Here is a 21210-nt window from a genome sequence, read left to right on the forward strand (position 1 = left end):
ACTAATAAGTGACAGAACAAGGGTCTCTGAACTCCAAGCACAATGTTCTTTCCAATACCCCACTGTCACTATAGACTGTCCCTCAAATTGCTACTAATTTTCAAATAACCATGAAAATTTCAAGAAGCAAATATATATCAACACATTTATTGATGTTTAATAGTAAATAATTTTTCTTTCCTCTAGAGAAGCTAAATATGAAAAAAATCTGATTTGTTCTTTCAAAAACAACAGAATGTGATAAAGGAGGGCAGTGGTGTGGAGGGGAATTATGTTAATAAAAAGCAACATGAGGTGGTCTTTTGATGGAGCTGCTCAGTATCTTAAATGTGGTGGTGGATACACAAACATACATGTGACACAAAACTGTATACAACTTATACATCCACAAATAAGTACAAGGAAAACTGAAAATCTGAATAAAAATCTATAGATTTTATTAATGTCAGTATCCTGGTTGTGATAGTATACTGTAGATTTACAAAATGCTACCACTGAGGAAGGTGGGTAACGTATACATGAGATCTACCTGTATTTTTTGTTACAACTACATGTGAATACACAATTATCTCAACAAAAATATTCAGCTAAAAAATCAACAGAATATTCAAAGCACAAACATTGATTCTGAAACAGATCAGTGATGCTATACATAAATATAAGACCTAATGTAGTTATTCCATGCTGACTTCTTTATAGTGGAATGGGCAAGAGGCCTTATCTATAAAATTTAAATTTTAAAAATTATCATTTCAAGCCTGAGATGATCATTTTGAATAGTTTTTAAAAACATAATACCTTACAATTGAAAGTCTGATCACCCTAGTCAAGTAAATGATAAATCACTGGTAGAAGCAAGAATCAAGAAGAGGAAGAAAAAAGTCTTTTTGAACTAGGACAAAGGACTATTTAAGAATTCCATCTCAAAACATCAACTGACATAAAATTATAAGCTTAAGTTAGTTGCTCGGTACAATAACTTGAGAATTATGATGATAATCATGGGATGTACCAAGAATTGTCCAATAATAACACTAATCACAACAGCTACTGTTTATCAAACATACACTATGTGCCTGGCATTATGCTGGCTGCCTCACGTAAATGATGGAATATCCCCACAACAAACCTGGGAGGTAAAATATAGAAACTGGTAGACCTAATATACTCAAGGTCACATTGTTAGAAAGTGGCAGAACTTGACTTTAAGTTCTGCTCTAAAACTTATCTGCTATTTGCTGCACTGTAACATACAGGAAAAATATCTAGTACATGACTCAACGGTGAGGGAAAAAACTATATCCAGTAGTAGAAACTACCACTGATATTATACTTACCTGCTTGTAAGTTCCGTCTAGCAAGGTGTCCAGGTGTTGCAGGGGGGCAGGTGTTTTATCTTTGAACCTTGTTAGCAGCCGCCGTTGAATGGCTCGAAATTGTACAGCTCTTTCAGATAAAAGTTCTTCTAATTTTTCACCATTTATCCGCAACTAAATGAAGAATTTCCTTAATTCAGGTTAAATGTGCACCAAAAAAAAATGTTTAAAGTAAGAATACAGGCAATGCCAATAAAAGTTTAAAAAGAGTAATGAAGAAATTTACATTATGTAGAATTCAGAGAATTAAAACACTGTGATATTTGATACATGAATACATAGATGATACAGTGAAATAGGTCAAATAGAAATTTAGTAAACTGACCAGTTATCATGGGGGAAAAAAACAGATTATTTTAAAAATGTTTTGTGATAAATGATTAAGTACACAAGAAAAAAAAATAAGGATTTCTCCCCAAGTCTTCACAGCAAAATCAACTGTAGAGGAACCAAAAGTTCAGACACAGTAGAAGTACTAGAAAATTTGATTTCTTAAATAATCTTAGCATGAGAAAGAGCCTTATAAGTCAAAAACAAAAACACAGACACACACACACCCCTGATAAATTACTAACTAAAATTAATTTAATTCTATGTGGTTAAGGAAAAAAGAAAAGAAGAAAAACATTGTTAAGTAAAGTTCTAAGACAAACAGATTGCAAAAAATAATAGCAATAACCACAGAGACAAAAAGTCATGTCCATAATACCTAGAAATCATCTACAAATCAATGAGTAAAGGACTACAACCCAATACAAATGAATAAGAAAAGGAGCAACAATCCAATAGAAAAGTGACTAAATTCACAGAAAAGTTAATACACATAGCTCTCAAACATACGGCCTTTGACCTAGCAATCCCACTTTCAGGAATTTATCCTAGGGGTATGCTTGCAAAAAGCAATGTACATGGGAGGCTATTTATTATAAAATTTGTTCTGCTGCTATTATAGTAAGATAATATTAATAATCAGAATACTCATCAATAGAGGAACAGACTGAATAAATAAAGAGGACTACTTTGCAGGAACAATGGGTACTAATATGCCATGCTAGCCAAAGATGGACTGAATGAAACAAAGCAAAAAAATACAGAATACCATTCATGTATTTTTTTTAATCTGCATAGTAACATAGTTGTGATCTCATAGAACAGTTCTAGAAAGATACACAAAAAACTGGACACGAAAATTTGCTTTCAAAGAGGAGACTAAATGGCGGGAGGATGAGACTCAGAAATGACTCTTCATTTTCAAATTCTTTCTCTCTATATATATACAGGCCATTGCAAGGTACTGAATATAGTTTTCTCTCCTATACAGTAGGAACTTATTATCTACTTTAAATACAGTAGTTAGTATCTGCAAATCCTGACCTCCCAGTTTATCCCTCCCCCTATACCCCTTTTCTCCACTGGTAACTGTAAGTTTGTTTTTACCCTCTTTCGCCATTGGTAACTATAAGGTTGCTTTCTATGTTGATGATCATTTAGGTTGCTTCCATATTTTTGCTATTGTAAATATTGCTGCTATGAACACTGGGGTGCATGCATCTTTTTGAATTAGAGTTTCCTTCAGATGTATGTCGAGGAGTGGGACTGCTGGATCATATGGCAAGTTGATTTTTAGTTTTTTAAGAAATCTTCAGTGTTTAATATTTTTTTCTCTCTCTCTCTCTCCCCGACACACACACACATACATGCACAGAGACACACCATAGTTTACAAACTGAAATGCAAAAACCTATTGATTCCTTAAAAAGTAGTAACTCTAGGGAAGTAATACTTCCTTAAATAATGCTCAAAATTGTTTTGAAATTCCCTTTCATCATTGCCTACAGGGTCTACTTATAGGCAAATAAGTAAGTAAAGCTTGGTGAATTTTAACACATGAGACTTTTGAAACAATGACTGTCTTTTGTTCAATTTTTTAATAAAACATGACTCGACTATTTCCAAATATCAAATCAATATTCAAAGAATGAAGATTTGACACCCTCAAGATACTCAAGAGGCTCTAACATATGCTCTGAAGGTATTTCCAAAGAATAAATACAAACATATTCAGGCAACAAAATCACTGTCAGATCTCATTGATTTAGACATTTAATCATTCAGCATTTACTAAGCACCCATTGTGCCAGATACTGGAGAATATGTTATGTGGTTAATCCTCATTCAGATGCAGAAGTTCTGATGCATTTGTTAAAAATGAAAAGGAAAAATCACTTTACTTTATAATCACACCTCATTTATGGCCTGCTAGAATTAGTTAGCCAACTGGCTGCCGATAAGCTCAAACAGTTTTAACACTGGGTTATTGGGGTCAAAGGTTAAATCCCCATGTGGGAGAATTAAATCAGCTCTGTTCTGAGGACAGACCACATGCTTAGCTCTAGGCAGCCACTCTGTAAAAGTCTGCAATTGATCACAAACTAGGCAAGAGGGCAGGAACAGATTCACAACCTTACCATCCACATAAGAATAACAACTTGAAATCCACAGCCTAATAGCATGTATACTAGAATTCTTACCTCTACAGCATCTCTTTCTCTTTCATATACTGAAAAACTAAAGATGATGTGGATTATGATTATACACACCTCAAAATGATGATCAATCAACTCAAAATACTCTTGAAGGGGCATAGATCCAGAAAAAGAACATGCGAAATCTTTGATTCCCTGTTTTTCAAAATATTCTTGAAGGCGAATAATAAGCTCATTTGTTATGAGCCAAAGATCTTCAAATTGTTCACTCTGAATGCGATATCGCTCTAAGAGAGAAAAAATAATTAAGGAAAAATGCCTATTAACACATAATTATTAGCTGAAACTGTATCAGTTATCACTAACTCTGACAGGAACACCAACACAAAAAAGGACAAAGATTTCTTTTTTGGAATATAGATATAATTTCTATTGGCTTAATAAAAATAATTCTACTACCTTTTTGTGACTTCCTGCATCAACAACTTAACATTTTCAAGTTTCATTCCAAAGGTATGTGGTCAGAGTGGCAAGCTTCAGCGTATGGTCCGTTTTACTACCTATCTTAAAATAGGTTTCAGTACAATAAAAACATTAACTTTTGGATTCTTCTTAAGAAAGCTTTGCTCAAAAGGTAAGAAAACAGCCATTGCAAAAGCACAATCTGTTACCATTAGTTTGTTTCAAAAAATTGATGTGAAATAAAATTTATTCCATAAAAAGTCCCATATCCTGGACACAGCAGCCAGCTTAAATCCCTGTAATCACAATCAAAGGTTTCTATTTTTCTAATGCTTCTTTCATTTGAAGAGAGATTTTACAGTAAGACCCTTCCCTAAATATAAATCTTATTTCCCTCCATTTCCTGAAACCTCAGCTCCAAGACAGCCAAATTCTTGTCCATCTTCTACCTGGATGATGATGACAACAGTGATGACAATGATGATAACAGCAGTGGCAATAACCACATCTATGATAAGAGCAACTATTATTTGTTGAGCACCAACCATGCACCAAGCACCATGATTGCAACAACCTCTTCTTTACAAAAAGGAAAACCAGGCACAGCGAATTTCAGAGACTTGCCAAAGGTCACAAAGCAAATTAAATGTCAGAGCTAGAATTCATGATATATCCTTTCCCAATTGTCTAAACCCTATTTATTCTCCAGGACCTGGCTTCAACCTCACCTACCTCAAGAAACCTTTACTTCTTTACCATCTATAGCAGTCTAATATGTGCCAGTCTAATATCTTAAGCACTTCAAATTCTTGTTTAAATCTCAATAGCCCCATGGGGGAAATACTGTTATCCCCATTTTACAGAAGAATAAATCTAGACATAGAAGAGTTTAAATAATCTGCAAGGTCACCTAGCCAGTTAGTAACAGAGCAGGAATTGAAACTCTAGCAATTTTTTTTATTAAAGTCTAGTTGATTTACATTATTGTGTTAGTTTCAGGTGTACAGCAAAGTGATTTGGTTACACATACATATATGTGTGTGTGTGTGTGTGTGTGTGTATTCTTTTTTTCTATTCTTTTCCATTATAGTTTGTTACAAGATATTGAATATAGTTCCCTGTGCAGTACAGTAAATCTTTGTTGCTTAGCTATTTTATATATAGTAGTGTGAAGCTGTTAATCCCATACTTCCAATTTCTCTCTCCGCATTTCCCGTTTGTTAACCACCAGTTTATTTTCCATGTCTGTGAGTCTCTTTGTTTTGTAAATAAGTTCATTTGTACTATTTTTTAGATTCCACATATAACTGACATCATATGATGTTTGTCTTTCCTTGTCTGACACTTCACTTAATATGATAATCTCTAGTTACATCCATGTTGCTGCAAATGACATTACTTCATTCTTTTTATGGCTGAATAATATTCCATTGTATATACATACCACCTCTTCTTTATCCATTCATCTGTCAATGCACACTTAGGTTGCTTCCATGTCTTGGCTATTGTTAATAGTGCTATTATGAACAATGCAGTGCATGTATCTTTTCAAGTTAGAGCTTTCATCTTTTCCCAATATACATCCAGGAGTGGGACTACTGGATCATATGGTAACTCTATTTTTAATTTTTCAAGGAACCTTCATACTGTTTTCCATGGTGGCTGCACCAATTCACATTCCCACCTACAGTATAGAAGGGTGGAACTGTAGCTATTAATCCTAAGATTATCTGTCAGTCTTAACCACCTCACAAAATTGCATTTCTCTGAATTCATATATAGACTTAGAATGCCTACAGTTAACAACACACTTAACCACATACAACCATGTACTCTTACTTAGCTTTCCAGATGATTATTTTCAGTCTCTTCAAAGAGATTATACACTTTTTGAGATCTAAGTCACCTATTCCATTTAATTCACCATTTACTGAACATCTATTATGTGCAATTTCGTAAAGAAAGAAATGTTGGGAGTATAAAGACTAACTCAGTCATTTTGCTTAAGGAGTCTTAGGTCTAGCCTTAGGTCATGCACATGACATGTGCATGTGAAATATTTATATTCCCCATGTACCTTGACAAATTTTATAAATATATTACATCTTTTGATTGGCTTTTAGGACTTAAATTTGTCATCCTCAGCCAGAATTCAAGAATATATCTGCTCTCATTCCTCTAGTCATACTCTCTTCAATTATATAAGAAATAAAATATACTAGGTATGCCTACCATGGTGCACAGCAAAGACCATGGTCTTCTCTGCTGTCATATCATTCCCCTTGTAGTTTCCCCAGGCCTCCCCTCACTCCAGTCTCATTCTGGATGTTGGCATCTGCCCATCATGCTGAGTAGATGCTTTCCTCATTTCTCCCCATTAAAGACAGTAGGACCAAGGTTAGATATGACAGCTTTTAGCTTTCTTTGTAAATGCCACTGAAGATTTAATGCTTTAGAAGAAGAAGAAATTGTGCACAGAAGCACAATTGTGGAGGGGTGGGAGTGGAGAAGCAGAAGAAAGAATGATGATGACAAAGTACAGGAGCATTAGAATCCTTTAAATCTAGGGTCTTACCCAAGGTAAACTTGGGATCCAACAGAGTAAACCCAGAGTGGTATTTATTCACGTTTTCATTTATTTCTATAACTCAGTACAAGATGCTAAGGATAAAATCATGAATAAAGCAAGAGCCTCTGCCCTCAAGGAACTCACTGTAGACTTGGAAAGATGGAGTTATGGGGGAAGAATGAACACTGCTTCTGCCATCATCGATTCAGGGATATCCCATTAAGGCTGACCTTGCCACAGAGTGCCAAGACTTTCCTCAAGGGATAGATAACTATTTTCAGGCATGTGAAGGCCTATCACATAGCAGAAGAATTAGGCAATAGCAAGGGAGTTACCAAGGGCAGAGGCACAATAAGAGTTGTAGAATAATTATAGATATTCACAGAGTTAGCTGCCTTAGGAGGTAGGGAACTACCTCATACCATTGCAAGTGCTTTAGGCTCTGAGCCCCTTATTACTTGGTGCTTTCTTAAAAGTCTCATTGGGAGTTGTAGAACTCAGTGGGGAAGAAAGGCGGGTCATCTGCAGAAGTCAGACCATCCAGGCCCAGGCAATGCCCTCAGCCTTCTGAGGAAGAAGGTGAGCTAAGTCAGCTACATCTCCTTTTGTAGCTTTGTGATCTCTCAAAACACTGGCTCCATGTTCTGCCACATAGGCCTTCCTAGATATAGCAGATTTAGATGGTGAAGTTGCATACTGCAGTGACGCAGGCCGGAGAGGATGGTGAGATGTAGTTGTTACTACTGGAGTGACAGAGCTGAATGTGATAGTGGCAGGTGTGGACACATATGTTGGCACTGCCACATATGACTGTGGCTTCCCTAAATGTGGGCAGCACCTGCAAAGCCACAGACTAGACAGTGAATGTGTTATCCTCCAAAGTGACCTGCACCAGCGCCAAGAGATCCTGTATTGTGAACTCCTCACATTCTCCTGGTACAACCTTTCCAGGAAGGAACAGGACTTGTCTAGCATGAAAAAAAATCACATCTACCTCTTTGTCATCATAGCCCAGAGTGAGGGCATGTCCCACCATGGGGCACACGGCTGAGCAGAGGGAGCTGCCAGTGCTTTGGGACCTTGTAGAGGCTAGCCTTAGTGGGGCTCAGCAGCTGCAGGTGGAGCTCACGGCTGGGAGAGGCTGCTGTGGATATGGTGATCAGTTTTTTCACGTTTGTTACCTCCACCTATAGCATGTTGACCCATGCCTCCTTCAGCTGCTTTTCTGACCCCACCTACTTCACGTGGGCTTCTCACACCATCTTGTGGCTTCCTCAGACAGGCTGCCATCAGCAACTCCTCCAGCTCCTATTGCAGGCATTGCCACACCTCACACAGCTGGATATGGCCCTCATCTTTCAGCCTCAGCTCCTTATGGGCTCTGTAAGCTCCTCCTTCAGGGCTCAGAGTCCTGCCCTTCTTGAAAATCTTCATGGAGATCCTGTAGGAATACCTGTCAAGAGCATTAAAGAAGAGCTCCCTCCAAGGTTCATCATATTGAACAAGATCATTTACTATGTCCATATTCTGAGATTCTGAAAGTGAGAAGACACACGGTCTTAATGTGGTCATTTCTTCTCATGTATATGTACCTTTTAATTATATACTTAAAATGGTGCCTGAAGCATATTAGGTGCTCAATAAGTGTTACCTATTGTCATCACTGTCACCATTATTTCCCCAAAGATATTATAAACTAAAGGGCAGGGATTCTATCATAAACTTCATTAGCCCCACAAAGAACCTAACTAACCCAAAAACTTTCAAAAAAGAGATACGAAAAAAGTGGCCTGAATAAAATGTGTTTTCCTTAGGATAGAATTTGCTATCATTTTAGATAGAGCTGCAAATTTTTACATAAATGTTACGGTGCTGATATTTCAAAAGAATATTAATTCATTTAGGTTCTAGAAGGATTTTGAATAGGCTTCCACACACAGGTAGACAAACTGGGGGTATAGCCTAAATATACATAAAGAATAAAATTTCTTATACATAAAATGAAATAAAACTACAGAGAGTAAGTTACCCCATTCAACTATAATTTTTCAATACAAATGTGTCACAATTTACAAATCTTAAAAGAGATGCACATAACAACTGGGATTATTATGACACATTTTTTGAAAGAACTAAATCATCTGGCCCAAGATACAAAAAAATATACATTTCAAGATACCTGAATAAAATGAAGGCGCAAGCCACAGGGATATCTATGGGAAGAGCATTCCCAGTCAAGCAAGCTGTGAGTGCAAAGGCCCTGATGCAGAAATGCTCTTTTAGGAACAGTGCGGAGGCCAGCATATCTGAATCTGAGTAAGTAGTTTTTGTGCTGCACTATAACAAGATAATACACCAGTTCTGTTAAATCACCCATGTAAGTACTGCAAGAAAATCTCCTAACAAGACATATTCCATTATTTCCAGGCAAATGTGTCCACCAAAAAGTTAGATTTACTAGTTTAATTAGTTAAATTTGATTTAAAATTAGAAAATTTCTTAGAATTTACAACTGGGGAAAACATGCACAGGATTCTTAGCAAAATACCAACAGTACCCCCAAGCTCAGCTGTCCTGAGGTTGAGCAGATGATGGGGAAAGACAAATCGAATTAACACCTATCCTAATGTCTCCTAGGAAGTCCTGGATTTAGTCCCCATTCACAGCTTACACTGGGCATGGGTTTTATGTTAAGGAAAGCAGGGGATGTCTGGGCAAGCCAAGAAAGGCAGTGGTGCCCAGAACTCATCCCCAGAGAGATGAAGTGTCTTATCTCTGCTGCTTACAGCTGAGCTCCTTCCCCACTCCTGACAGGCAACAAAATCCCTAATCTGCTAAAATGAAATGTGGGCACATCTAAACATTTCCCTTTATCTTTTATCAAGATTTGGATTATCTGAACAGAGGCCTATGAACTCTCTGAGAGACCAATCTCAAACCCCCATTGTGGGAAAACAAAGACTTCCACTTCCTAAAGATAAAGTAACAGAGAAAAGTCATGTACAGTAGGTTCAAAGGAAAAGGACAAATGAGAGAAATGAAATGCAATTCCCTTTATGAAACAGCCACAATGCAAGACTATCTTTGATAGTCTCAAGAAGATTGAAGGTAACCCTGTACCTACTCATTCATTCTAAAGATACTAAGTGATATGTGCTGGGGAGACAATGAGGAACAACACACACTGGTTCTGGTCTTCACCCTAGTGAGGAGGGCAGAAAATAAGTAAGTAAATAAATAATTTTAAGTTATGAAAGAACTATGATGCAGATAAAAAGGGTGCTGTGATAAAAACTAACAAGTAAAATAGTCTTTATATTATTTCATATAATATAGCAACTAAATAATACTAGTAGATAAAATTTACCTAAACACTTGGAATGTACCAGGAAATTGCTTTTTGAGAATTATCTCATTTGATTCTTACATATTATAATTGTACTATTTTATCCCCATTTTGTAGATAGAAAAAACAGGCACAATAATTTTTTCAAGTCAGTCAAATGAACAGTAAGCCAGGGCTGGGATTTCAATTATCAATTTGATTCTAGACCCCATACTCCTAACCATTTTGTGCATAAAGCTTGGAAGAATAGGTAGAGGGAATGGCAAGTTCAAAGACTTCAGGGCAGAAAAAGTCAGACATGTACCAGGAACTGAGAGAAGGCCAGAGTGAGGAAGAGACTGCACACTGATAAAGCTGGATGTTAGGCCAGGCCAGAATATACAAGGAGACCTAAAAGGGTCGCTATAAAGTTTGAATATTTTTATAAACACAAAGAATTTTAAGCTAGAGAGTAGCATGATATAATGTGTAATTGTTTCTTTCTTTCTTATTATTACAAGAGCTGCCAAGCAGAAAAGGAGTTGGAAAGGGACAAGAATAGACTTACAGTTAGGATATTACAACCATGATCCAGGTAACAGTTGATGGTGGCATATATATCAATGAAGGGCATCATATTAGAAAGGAAATCCCTAGTTTCTCAGGTCTTACCCTTGACTAAATCTTAAAATGTTAGCAAATTTTTTAATCTATGACTTCAGTACAAATAATCTAACCTTCAATTTCTTCATCTACACAAGGGGAAAATAAAATATACCTCAAAAGGTTGTTATGGAGATCAACTATAATACTATATGGAAAAAACCTACACAAATGCAATTAATCTTTGTATTATAAAATTTAGATCAAGCAAAATTAGATGTTCAAAATATATTGGTTGAAAAAACTAAAACTCTGATACAAAAAGTATGCAGTGGAACAAATAAAAAAACTACGGCTCAATGAAAAACTCATATGAATAAAATTCTAGATATCCAGCAGATATTTGCTATAGACCAAATGTTTGCATCTCCCTAAAATTTATATGTTAAATCCTAACATCCAATTTGATAATATTTGGAGGTGGGAACTTTGGGAGGTGATTATGTCATGAGGGTGGGGCCATCATGAATGAGATTAGCACCCTCATAAAAGAGACCCCAGAAATCTCCCTTATCCCTTCTGCCATATCGGGACACAGTGAAAAGACTGCCATTTAAGAGCCAGGAAGCAAGACCTCACCAGAAATCAAATCTACTGGTGCCTTGATCTTAGACTTCCCAGCCTCCAGAACTATGGGAAATAAATTTCTGTTGTATAGAAGCCACCCACCAGGCTATGGCATTTTTCAGTAACAGCTCAAATGGGTTAAGATGGTACTTTACTATAAATAAGTATAGTACATGAACATCACCAAATAACAAAAATGTAAAAATCATAATAAACATTTAAATAGGTATAATATTTTATGTACCTTTAAAATTTTGGCCTCAATTATTTTCTTATTTTCATCAATACATGCAATACAAATAAATTTTTTATAATAAAAAATTTACTATCAGACTTGGTATTTAGAAATATAAATACAGTATTTGTAAGTTGGGTTTTTCAGATTACCAAAAACCAGTAAATCAATGAGTCAAAGATTTTTAAGGCATTATTTCGATTATTAAGCATTTTCTCAGTACTAGTACTCCAAGATAGTTAACATTGCCCTGGAGACTTTCCAGAGTATACATTTCTTGGAAAGGAGAAATGAAAATTTCTATTTATAATATAACATGAAAGAAGAAAGTTGTATTCTAAAATACACCCTCATAATATTGGTAATTAAAATAGCTGCCAAAATGAACATTCAGTTTATTTTTTTATCTCTTTTCCTTTGCATCTTGTAATAGCAGCTCTGTGGAAATAACCATTTCAGCTTCCAAATGAAATAAATTTGGATGATTGGAGCCTAGTCAATTGCCATTCCACCCTACTACAAATTGAGAAAATAATATATTTAATTAAGCAGGGCACAAAAATGCATAACGTCAGTCTCTATATTCACGTCAGAACATCTGAAGTTCATCAAAATAAATAATGTTTGTATTCATATCATAAACAAAGCATCAATATAATTTATGCTCTTTGGAAATTTTAAAATGTGAGATGGGAAAGCAGATGAATGCTTTTTAAACCAAAAGTTGGAAGAAATAATATAAACAATTTCAGTAGATATTAGTATAATATTCTCTAAATATACAACCTCTTCAGTATTAGTAGAAACTATGGATGGTTCCTCTAAACTTACTTTTCAAAAGGCTTTTTCTGAACTAGATTTATATAATATTCCCATTGTCCCTTGATAATATTGTTAAGAAATTCCAAAATAAATATTAACAGTAATATTATATTGATGAATCACTGTACACATTAAAGTGCTCACAGTGGCATGAGGTGGTGTCAGATGACTTTAGATTTGATGATTACACTTGTCCCTAAATTTTTTGGCTTCATTAAAGGACTATTACAGAGTCTCTACTCTATGAATTTCCAGGCAGAGAAGAAAACTTACTGATCTCTAAAATCCCTGTGCTTTATCAAGCATCAGAAAATACCTTTTCCTCTTTCTGGAATGCCCTCCACCTAATAATCACCTATTCATTCTTCAAGGTCCTTTACAAATAAAATCTCTTATGGAACCTCATTACTTTGGACTCCAATAGCAGCTAAATTGTGCTTCAAGCACATCAAGCATTCTATGATCAGTTCTCTACCTGTTTGTCTCTCCCATTAGTCCAGGAGCTCCACAACAGCCACAACAGTCTTCATGTCTAATATGTCTGCTGAATTAAAAATAAACAAAGGTGTATGATCTATGCAGATGAGTGGAGCAAGACTCTCACTTTCTTTGTTCTGAAGATATTCTGTTTAATACAGTTCAAGATCACATATGCTCTCTTTTGGCAGATATAAAAAGAAAGCCGTTTTCAAGGGCCCATTCTTATTCACGTACATGATTACAATTCTTTTGCTATACACGAAAGCAAAATAATCAAAATGGATAAGCAAAGGACTTTTAAACTTGATCTTATTCAATTTAATCACTCCTTCTAGTATGTGGAAATCCTTCAGGATATTGAAATGTTTAGTATGTTAATTATCCTTTCCATTTTCCAAAGGCCTACCTGAGGCAACGTAAATTTGCTATTTGCATCTGCTTAGCCCTACCTGTGATAATGGGAGGATACATTTACTCAGCATCATTGCTAATTACCAGTTTAGGAGGCTACAGAATTCTAAGCTGAAAATCATTTCCATCAGATACTAGGGAAAATTTTTCCATTGTCAACTAGCATCTAATGATTATGATGAAAAGCCTTCTTGATTCATGTTCCTTGAGTAGATTGTTTTTTTCATTTCTAATCTTTGAGGCTATGCTCCTCATCCTTAGTGGTCTAAAGTTGCACAATAATATGTCTGAATGTGTTTCTTTTTCTCATTCATTGTGCTAACATGAACAATCTCTTCCAATATCCACAACCTAGACATTTGATTTCCCAGAAATCCCTGTTTCCATTGGTCTTCTCTCTGTCTTCAAAATCCACTTCCCCAACCTCACACCTTGTATGATGAGCTTGTCACCAGAATCTGTAGTCCCTCTGACCTCTTAACACCAACAGCTCAATCATTCTCTGACCACCCACCACACTTTGTTCTTCTAGTTCACTTGCTCTATAACTCCTAATATTTCACTTCAGCCTTCTTGAGACATGTGATCCATTGAACCCATTAATTTTTCACTATGTATTAGTCTTGTCTTATCTTTACTGCTCTTATCTTAGATTTAGTAATCCACTATTACAATCGTTCTCATAAAAATATTTTATCTCCAATTCTCTGCTTCAAAATTCCAGCCCTGACTTTAGTTGCTCGGCTACTGATAAACAAATCACTGCCAGAGAAAGTCATCTAAGGATGGCTAGTTTCACTTCAAAATTCAGGATCTCAGACTTCAAATAGGAATTCAACATTGCCTTACCTTTCATGAGTTTGCTTACTTATTCTCCAAGAAATGAATGTCATACCTTTTTTTTTTCTTCAAATTTAGACATCACCAAAGCTCCTTTATCTTCCCAACAACAAATCTACAAAATCTTCCTGGACCTACATCCAATATCTCCTATCACAGTAAAGTTACAAAGACCTGTCCTCCAATTCTCATCAACCTCACCCCCGACCAGGCTCTGCTTCTCACCCCCTCCCTCCGTCTCAAGGATTCTTTGCTTTATGATCCCTTTCTCCTTCCTGATCATCAGCCTCTCCCATGAACTCAATAATTTCAATTAATTTTCAAACATGTTCTAATATTGTTCATTTAAAAACAAAACAAAACCCATGACTCCTTCTAGCTACATTTTACTTCTGAATTACTGAGTTTGGTTGCCCAATTCTTGCGGAAAATACTAGATACTAAAAACCTGCAATACTAGGCATTCTAAATTTATTTCCCTGTATTAAGCTGCAGCTTAAACTGCACTGCTTTCAGCTCAGGTAGAACATATTTAGTAAACTGAGTTTTATTATTTTTAAAGCTCTATGAAATTTTTACTCATAAATTAGAATAATAGAAGTATAATAATTATAATAATAAAAATAAGCTATAGAGACATTATTAAAGGAGTTGTCTTTGTGTTATTCAGGAGAGAATTTTCATCCTGGACTCAGCATCAGTAAAGGTTATGCATCTCCTAAACAACTGATTTGATTTGATCTTTGGAGCATTCTGAAAATTGGAACCAAAATACTTTCTTATTATTTTTAGGCTACTGGCATCTTATCAATTGTACAGTATACATTTCTGGATATTAATCTTATTCTTACCTTTATCAATTTCCTGCTCTTATTTTCTCTCTCTAATCTTTCAATCATTTATTTTCTCCTTTCGTATTTTAGAAATTTTTATAATTTTTATATATTTTAAATCCTTTAAGAAACAAGTAGAACAAGGCAAGGTACAAATAGATATAAAAGAAAGATGAAGAAAAGTATAGAGGCAGAAAAGAGCAGGAAGGAGGAGGGAGAGAGAGATAGTAAAGTTTGTTGTGTGAGGTAATAATTCACAGTATGGATCTGAATCTTACAAAAGTGGCATGGCAGGAATATATACATATTTCTTCTGAAATCCAACTATACTGAATCAGTCAATATAATTGACTTCTGTGTGGAAATATTTTACAATTCTGATTATAAAGATATTTGATCTCACAAAAATAGTAGAAAAATACTTGATCTCTTGTTACTTTTTAAACTTTATAGGTACATCATTGATATACAAAAAATGCATCTATTTAATATATACAATCTGATGAATTTGGACATATACATACACCTGTAAAACTACCTTTACAATCAAAGTAATATACATATCCATCACCTGTCTTATTATTTTCAATTTAGGACTATGGAAGTCATTTTCAGAAATCTCTCTAGCGTAGAGTATTTTTCCTAAATATTTTTACCTTTAATGCTTTGGGTTTTTTTCAGAATTCACATAATAAACTCTAATTACACTGAATCACTACTCTACTTTCTGATATTAAAAACCTATTCAGTTTCCAAGAGAATGTGACAATATCTGAGACAATAAGCTGCATCCTCTTTTCTCTTGTCTGATCTACACCAAACTGAACTAAAATTACCATGTAGCACACCTCAAGACTTGGTTGATTATCAAGTAGGTTTTAAAATGCACAGAAAATACTAAGATACAAGAACGGCTTTGTACAATTTATATAGCATTTGACTGTTTACTAGGGAAAATGTACTGGGTTCTTTCCATATGTAGGGTTTTTCTGTCCATTCTAAAGACTGTCTGCCTTTCACAAAAAAAGAAAAATATCAAACAAAGACTGGATACAAATCACTTCATTCCTTTCTTGGGGATAAATTCTCTGATAGAGCATCTGGGAGCACCAAAATCTACCACAATCCCAGAAAACTGGACTTTCTTCACATCTATCTCCCTTCATTTGCAAGGGCAGCACAACCACACAAAATCTATGAGATGCAGCAAAAGCAGTCCTAAGAGAGAAGCTCATGATACAGTCCTTCCTCAAAAAACAAGAGCAATCTCAAATAAAAAACCTAACCTATCTCCTAAAAGAATTAGAAAAAGAAGAGCAAACAAAACCTAAAGTCATCAGAAGGAAAGAAACAATACAGAACAGGGAGGAAATAAATAAAACAGAGATTTTTTTTTAAAATACTAGAAAAAATCAATCAAACCAAGAGACGGTTTTTTTGAAAGAGTAAACAAAATTGACAAACCTCTGTCCAGGCTCACCAACAAGAAAAGAGAGAGAACACAAATAAATAAAATGAGAAAGAAAAATGGAGAAATTACATCCAATACTACAGAAATACAAAAAAACCATAAGAGAATACTATGAACAACTATATGGAAATAAATTGAACAACCTAGAAGAAATGGACAAGTTTCTGAAAATACAGTCCACCAAGACTGAATCAAGAAAAATAGATCACTTGAACAGACCAATCACTAGAAATGAAATAGAATCAGCAATAAAAAAACCTCCCTACAAACAAAAGTCCAGGACAGATGGCTTCACTGGGGAATTCTACCAAACATACAAAGAGGAACTCCTATTGATTCTTCTCAAACTCTTGCAAAAGATTGAAAAGGAGGGAATACTCATCCAAGCTCAGTCTATAAAGCCACCATCAATCACCCTGATACCAAAATCAAAGACATTACTAAAAAAGTAAAGTACAGGTCAATGTCATTGATGAACACAGATGAAAAATCCTCAACAAAATATTAGCAAACAGAATCCAACAACACATAAAAAAGATTATATACCATGATCAAGTTTAGTCCATCTCAGGAACAAGGATGGTTCAACATACACAAATCAATCAACATGATACACCACATACACAAAAGAAAGGACAAAAATCACATGATCATCTCAATAGATGCAGAAAAAACATTTGATAAAATTCAGCACTCATTTATGATAAAAACTCTTACCAAAGTGGGTATAGAGGGAACATATCTCAACATAATAAAAGCTATTTATGACAAACCCACAGCCAGCATAATACTCAACAGTGAAACACTGAAACCCTTCCCATTTTCAAGGGCGTTTCTTAGGCAGAATTCTGTGTGTCACTGAAGCCAAAAAACCACAAGGGAATTTCAACAGCTATTCTTCAGGTTTAAGGTTTCAATTTACAGTTTATTTGGTTTGTTATTTAAAGGGTCCTGCCCTATTCCATTATTTAGTCTGTCTGCCACACTATAGGCATTCATTGCCATATATTAAGATGAATGTGAATAAATCAGTTATATACTCGGCTGTTTGGTGAAATTTAGATAATGGTAATGTAATCATGGGTAACAGCAGTGCTCTAAGAGTTACTTTATCTAAAAAAGAATAAATATAATGTATTAGGACATAAATATCCCCATTTGCACAAAAAAATAACTTTCTCTCTTTTTTAAATGGCCTCAATTGCAGATTCATCATATAGTATCATCAACTCAAGTTAAACAGATGTGTACAATTTCCCAAAGAAATGTTGGTAACAATTTTTTAGTTTAACTAAGGAGAATAGTTTAACTAAGAGATATGTAGAAAAATGATTCCATCATTCAACTGAAGATTAAAGCTAATCAAAACAAAATGGTGCCAATGTAAAGAAGACTGCAATCATGACCAATCACAAAGACTACAAAAAGTACAGAATTCTCTCATTCAACTAGGAATTGAATTCGATTTCTGTGTCTTATTCTATAATTTTTAGTTGTATCCAAGTCTATTTCACCAGTCACCAATCTACATATTCCAGAAGCTGTTATGATTTTAACCACAGAAACATCATTACAGTTTCTAAAATAGGGATGTATATATACATTCCTCCTGTTCACATCTTTATTTTTCAAAAAGATATGCTCTTATTTTACTATATTTTTGAATTATAAAAAAATTAAACAACTAAGGCTTTGAATGCATAAAGTAGAAAGTGAAAGCCCATTGTACAAACAGCATGAATATACAGATATAGATATAGATACAAATATAAATATATTAATTTCCCCAATACCCTTAGTATACCTAAACTTTGTTAAACATTTCCTTTCTTAACATTTTAATTTTTTTCCATTAAGGTTATAAAACTCCGTGAGTTTAGTAGCTTCATTATGTACATGCGTCAAAAGTCAGTTTCACATTGAGTTGTTTCAACTATTATTTTCATATGAAACAACCAGATCAATAAAGCATATTTAAATCTGAAATTCAAACTTGACAATACAATTATTATATTTCATTCTACTGAGATTAGTCTCACCAAAGTCATCCACTTTCACCTTCATCTTTGCCAATGTCTAAAAGGAGGATTTAAGAATATACACACACACACAAAATTAACTGCAGTTTCTAGTTATTCCTAAAACCTAGTTCACCATGTATCTATCTCAAAAACATTTTTCAATTCTTCAAATTCCTCTCTCAAACTCTCCTCATTCCCAAAACCAAAGCTACATATCTCCAGTAAAACAGGGTCCTATCTTCATAACTAATATAATAGCCCTAAGTTTTCAATATCTAACTGAACATCACCCTTTGCAGAAATCCTTGATGTGGTGATGACCATGATTCAGTGTCCTTAATAAAAATTTTCAAAAGCAATAATACCATGGTTTTACTTACGAGACGTTTTGGAAGCAAGAAGAGTAACTCGGGAACCTCCTAAGAAGTGAAAACCCATTACATTCACCTGATCATCTTCTGACTGACTGGCAAAGCCTAGTAAGAAAAGAAAAAAAAAAAAATCACCTTACATAACCACAAGGCAAACAACATTTGAAATAGAAAACTTAGTTGATAATGAGTATTTTTTACATCACTAGTCATGTTTAAAGCGTATCTATGAACTATATAATATATTAATTGATTTCCATAGTTGCTTCCAAGAGCTAAAATTTCTGCCTCACAATAATGTGCTGAAATCATGTAATTTCCTTTCTTCTCCTAGTTCACTTTAGGTCTGAGGCAGGAAGTGCACAAGATAAACATAAAACACCTGTCACACCGAAAAGCAAGGAAATTATCAGTGACTAGTAGAGTTGTATGAAAAGGACATAAGTGCCAACCAAAAGAGACTACCACTGGCCAGAAATGAAAATATCTAAGTATTTAAAAAGATAATAATTGCACTGGAGTGAAACACATCAAATATAAGGTCATGTGTTCATACTGACACTAAAAACAAAACAAAAAAGCCAAATGCTCACTATTGAAGGGTCCTAGAGAATCAATTCATTATTTTAAAAATCAATAATAAAGACAAAGAATCAAGCATTTATCCTGATGATCTTACTCAGATGGTACCACAAAACCAATAGCAGATAAGGGAAAGGAACTCTATACACAAATATTTCAGCTATAAATTGAAGAAAGCTTAAAAGAAATAGAATACCACCAATTTTCAACTTCAAATGAATTAATTGATCTCAGCATTGAATATCAATAGCTGTCACCATCACAAAAAAAGGGATAAAGAGGCATTATGTACTTCCTGATGAACAGATATACCACCATTCATGAAGGAGGGTGGTCAAAATAATCCTGACTATTAGCTCTAGATGCAATTATCAATTTACAGGGAACAAGGTGGACAGAGAAAATATTAAATAACATTTCAGGATGTAATCAGTAAAATTCAAAGTATGGAAAACTCAGAGGAAAAAATAATTTGTACTCTTCAAGAAATAAATGGTAAATTAAAAAGAAATATAAAGGAGAAAAATCTATAAAAGAGGAGACATCAAAAAATTCATTTGAAATTTCTTAATTTTAAGATTAACCCAGGCTTCTCTCAGAAACTGAGATGCCCTCTCTGTTGATAAAGACCTTGTGTATGACTGTATTCTGTGCAATAATCTAGTAAAATAAAGTGCATATAATCAAAAAAAACTCGTATCAAAAATTGCAAAAAGTGGAACACATTTAAATCTTGACAAAAACAAATAAAAATTATAATATTGGAGACTTTCATTCTGGGCCAAGATGGAAAAACTGGAGCCAAATTTACCCTTCCATCTCAAACAACATAAAAATGGAATAAAGTATATGAAACATTTCCTAAGACACCAGATATCAGCAAATGAACAACAGTGATTTCTGACAAACAAGAAATAAAGGAGCCCTATGATTGCTTCAGCTTACTACCTAGAGAAAATTTCCAAGGCACAACACAAGGAGGGGGAGCCCAGAAGCAACCCAGCATTCTTCCTGAGTTGAGGAGATAAGTATGGAAATCCAAGAAGACCAAAAGTTGGCAGAAGTTCTCAAGGCAGATAAAGGTCAGAGCTACATAAAAAGAACTTCAGAAATCTGCAGAGTCCCCTTTGAGTACTCAGCAGAACACTAATTATTGCATGCCTGTGAGGAAACCACCTGAGGTTGGGAAAAGAACCAGCAAAAATGGTAACAGGGAATAATCCACAAGCTCATACAGGGCAAGATAATCCCTGCTTTCACTGGCCAAAATGTAAACATCGTAATTCACTAGGCATCAGGTAGAATACACAGAAGAGGTTGACTTCAGTAGCAGGTAAATTCTGCCCTAGAATAAATGTTGTTCCCATCCTGCCTAACAAAGCTTCAAAGTAACACCAAAAAGGATCAAACTTTTTCAAGTAACTTAACTGTGTCCCGGGGGAACAAAAAAGCTCAAGAATATTAATAGAAAAACTAAAATGCTCAACATACTAGATAAAATTCAGAAGTTCTGTCCTTCAACCAAAAATTACAGGACATTCAAAAATAAAAGAAATTACAATCCATTAACAAGGAGAAAAATCAATCAAAACTAACTCAGAAATAACACAGATGATAAAATTTGTAGGCAAAGGCATTAAAACTATTATTATATTATATTATTATAAATGTTCAAACGAGCTATATTAAAGAGACA

At 34.6% G+C, this 21210-nt stretch overlaps 1 protein-coding gene across 8 annotated transcripts in view; it reads right to left on the minus strand.

The window, feature by feature from the left end:
• BBS9 (Bardet-Biedl syndrome 9) overlaps positions 1-21210 on the minus strand; it is a 383745-nt gene that overhangs the window by 181617 nt on the left and 180918 nt on the right. For all 8 annotated transcript variants that reach the window (XM_064487454.1, XM_064487458.1, XM_064487457.1 and 5 more), the window contains 3 exons: positions 18942-19037; positions 3977-4149; positions 1338-1490 (listed from right to left, as the gene is read on the minus strand). In XM_064487454.1, coding sequence (XP_064343524.1) covers positions 1338-1490; positions 3977-4149; positions 18942-19037 — 422 coding nt within the window. The remainder of the gene's footprint in view (positions 1-1337; positions 1491-3976; positions 4150-18941; positions 19038-21210) is intronic.

Source organism: Camelus dromedarius, chromosome 7, assembly GCF_036321535.1.
Source record: "Camelus dromedarius isolate mCamDro1 chromosome 7, mCamDro1.pat, whole genome shotgun sequence".
In the NCBI taxonomy this organism is placed as follows: domain Eukaryota; kingdom Metazoa; phylum Chordata; class Mammalia; order Artiodactyla; family Camelidae; genus Camelus; species Camelus dromedarius.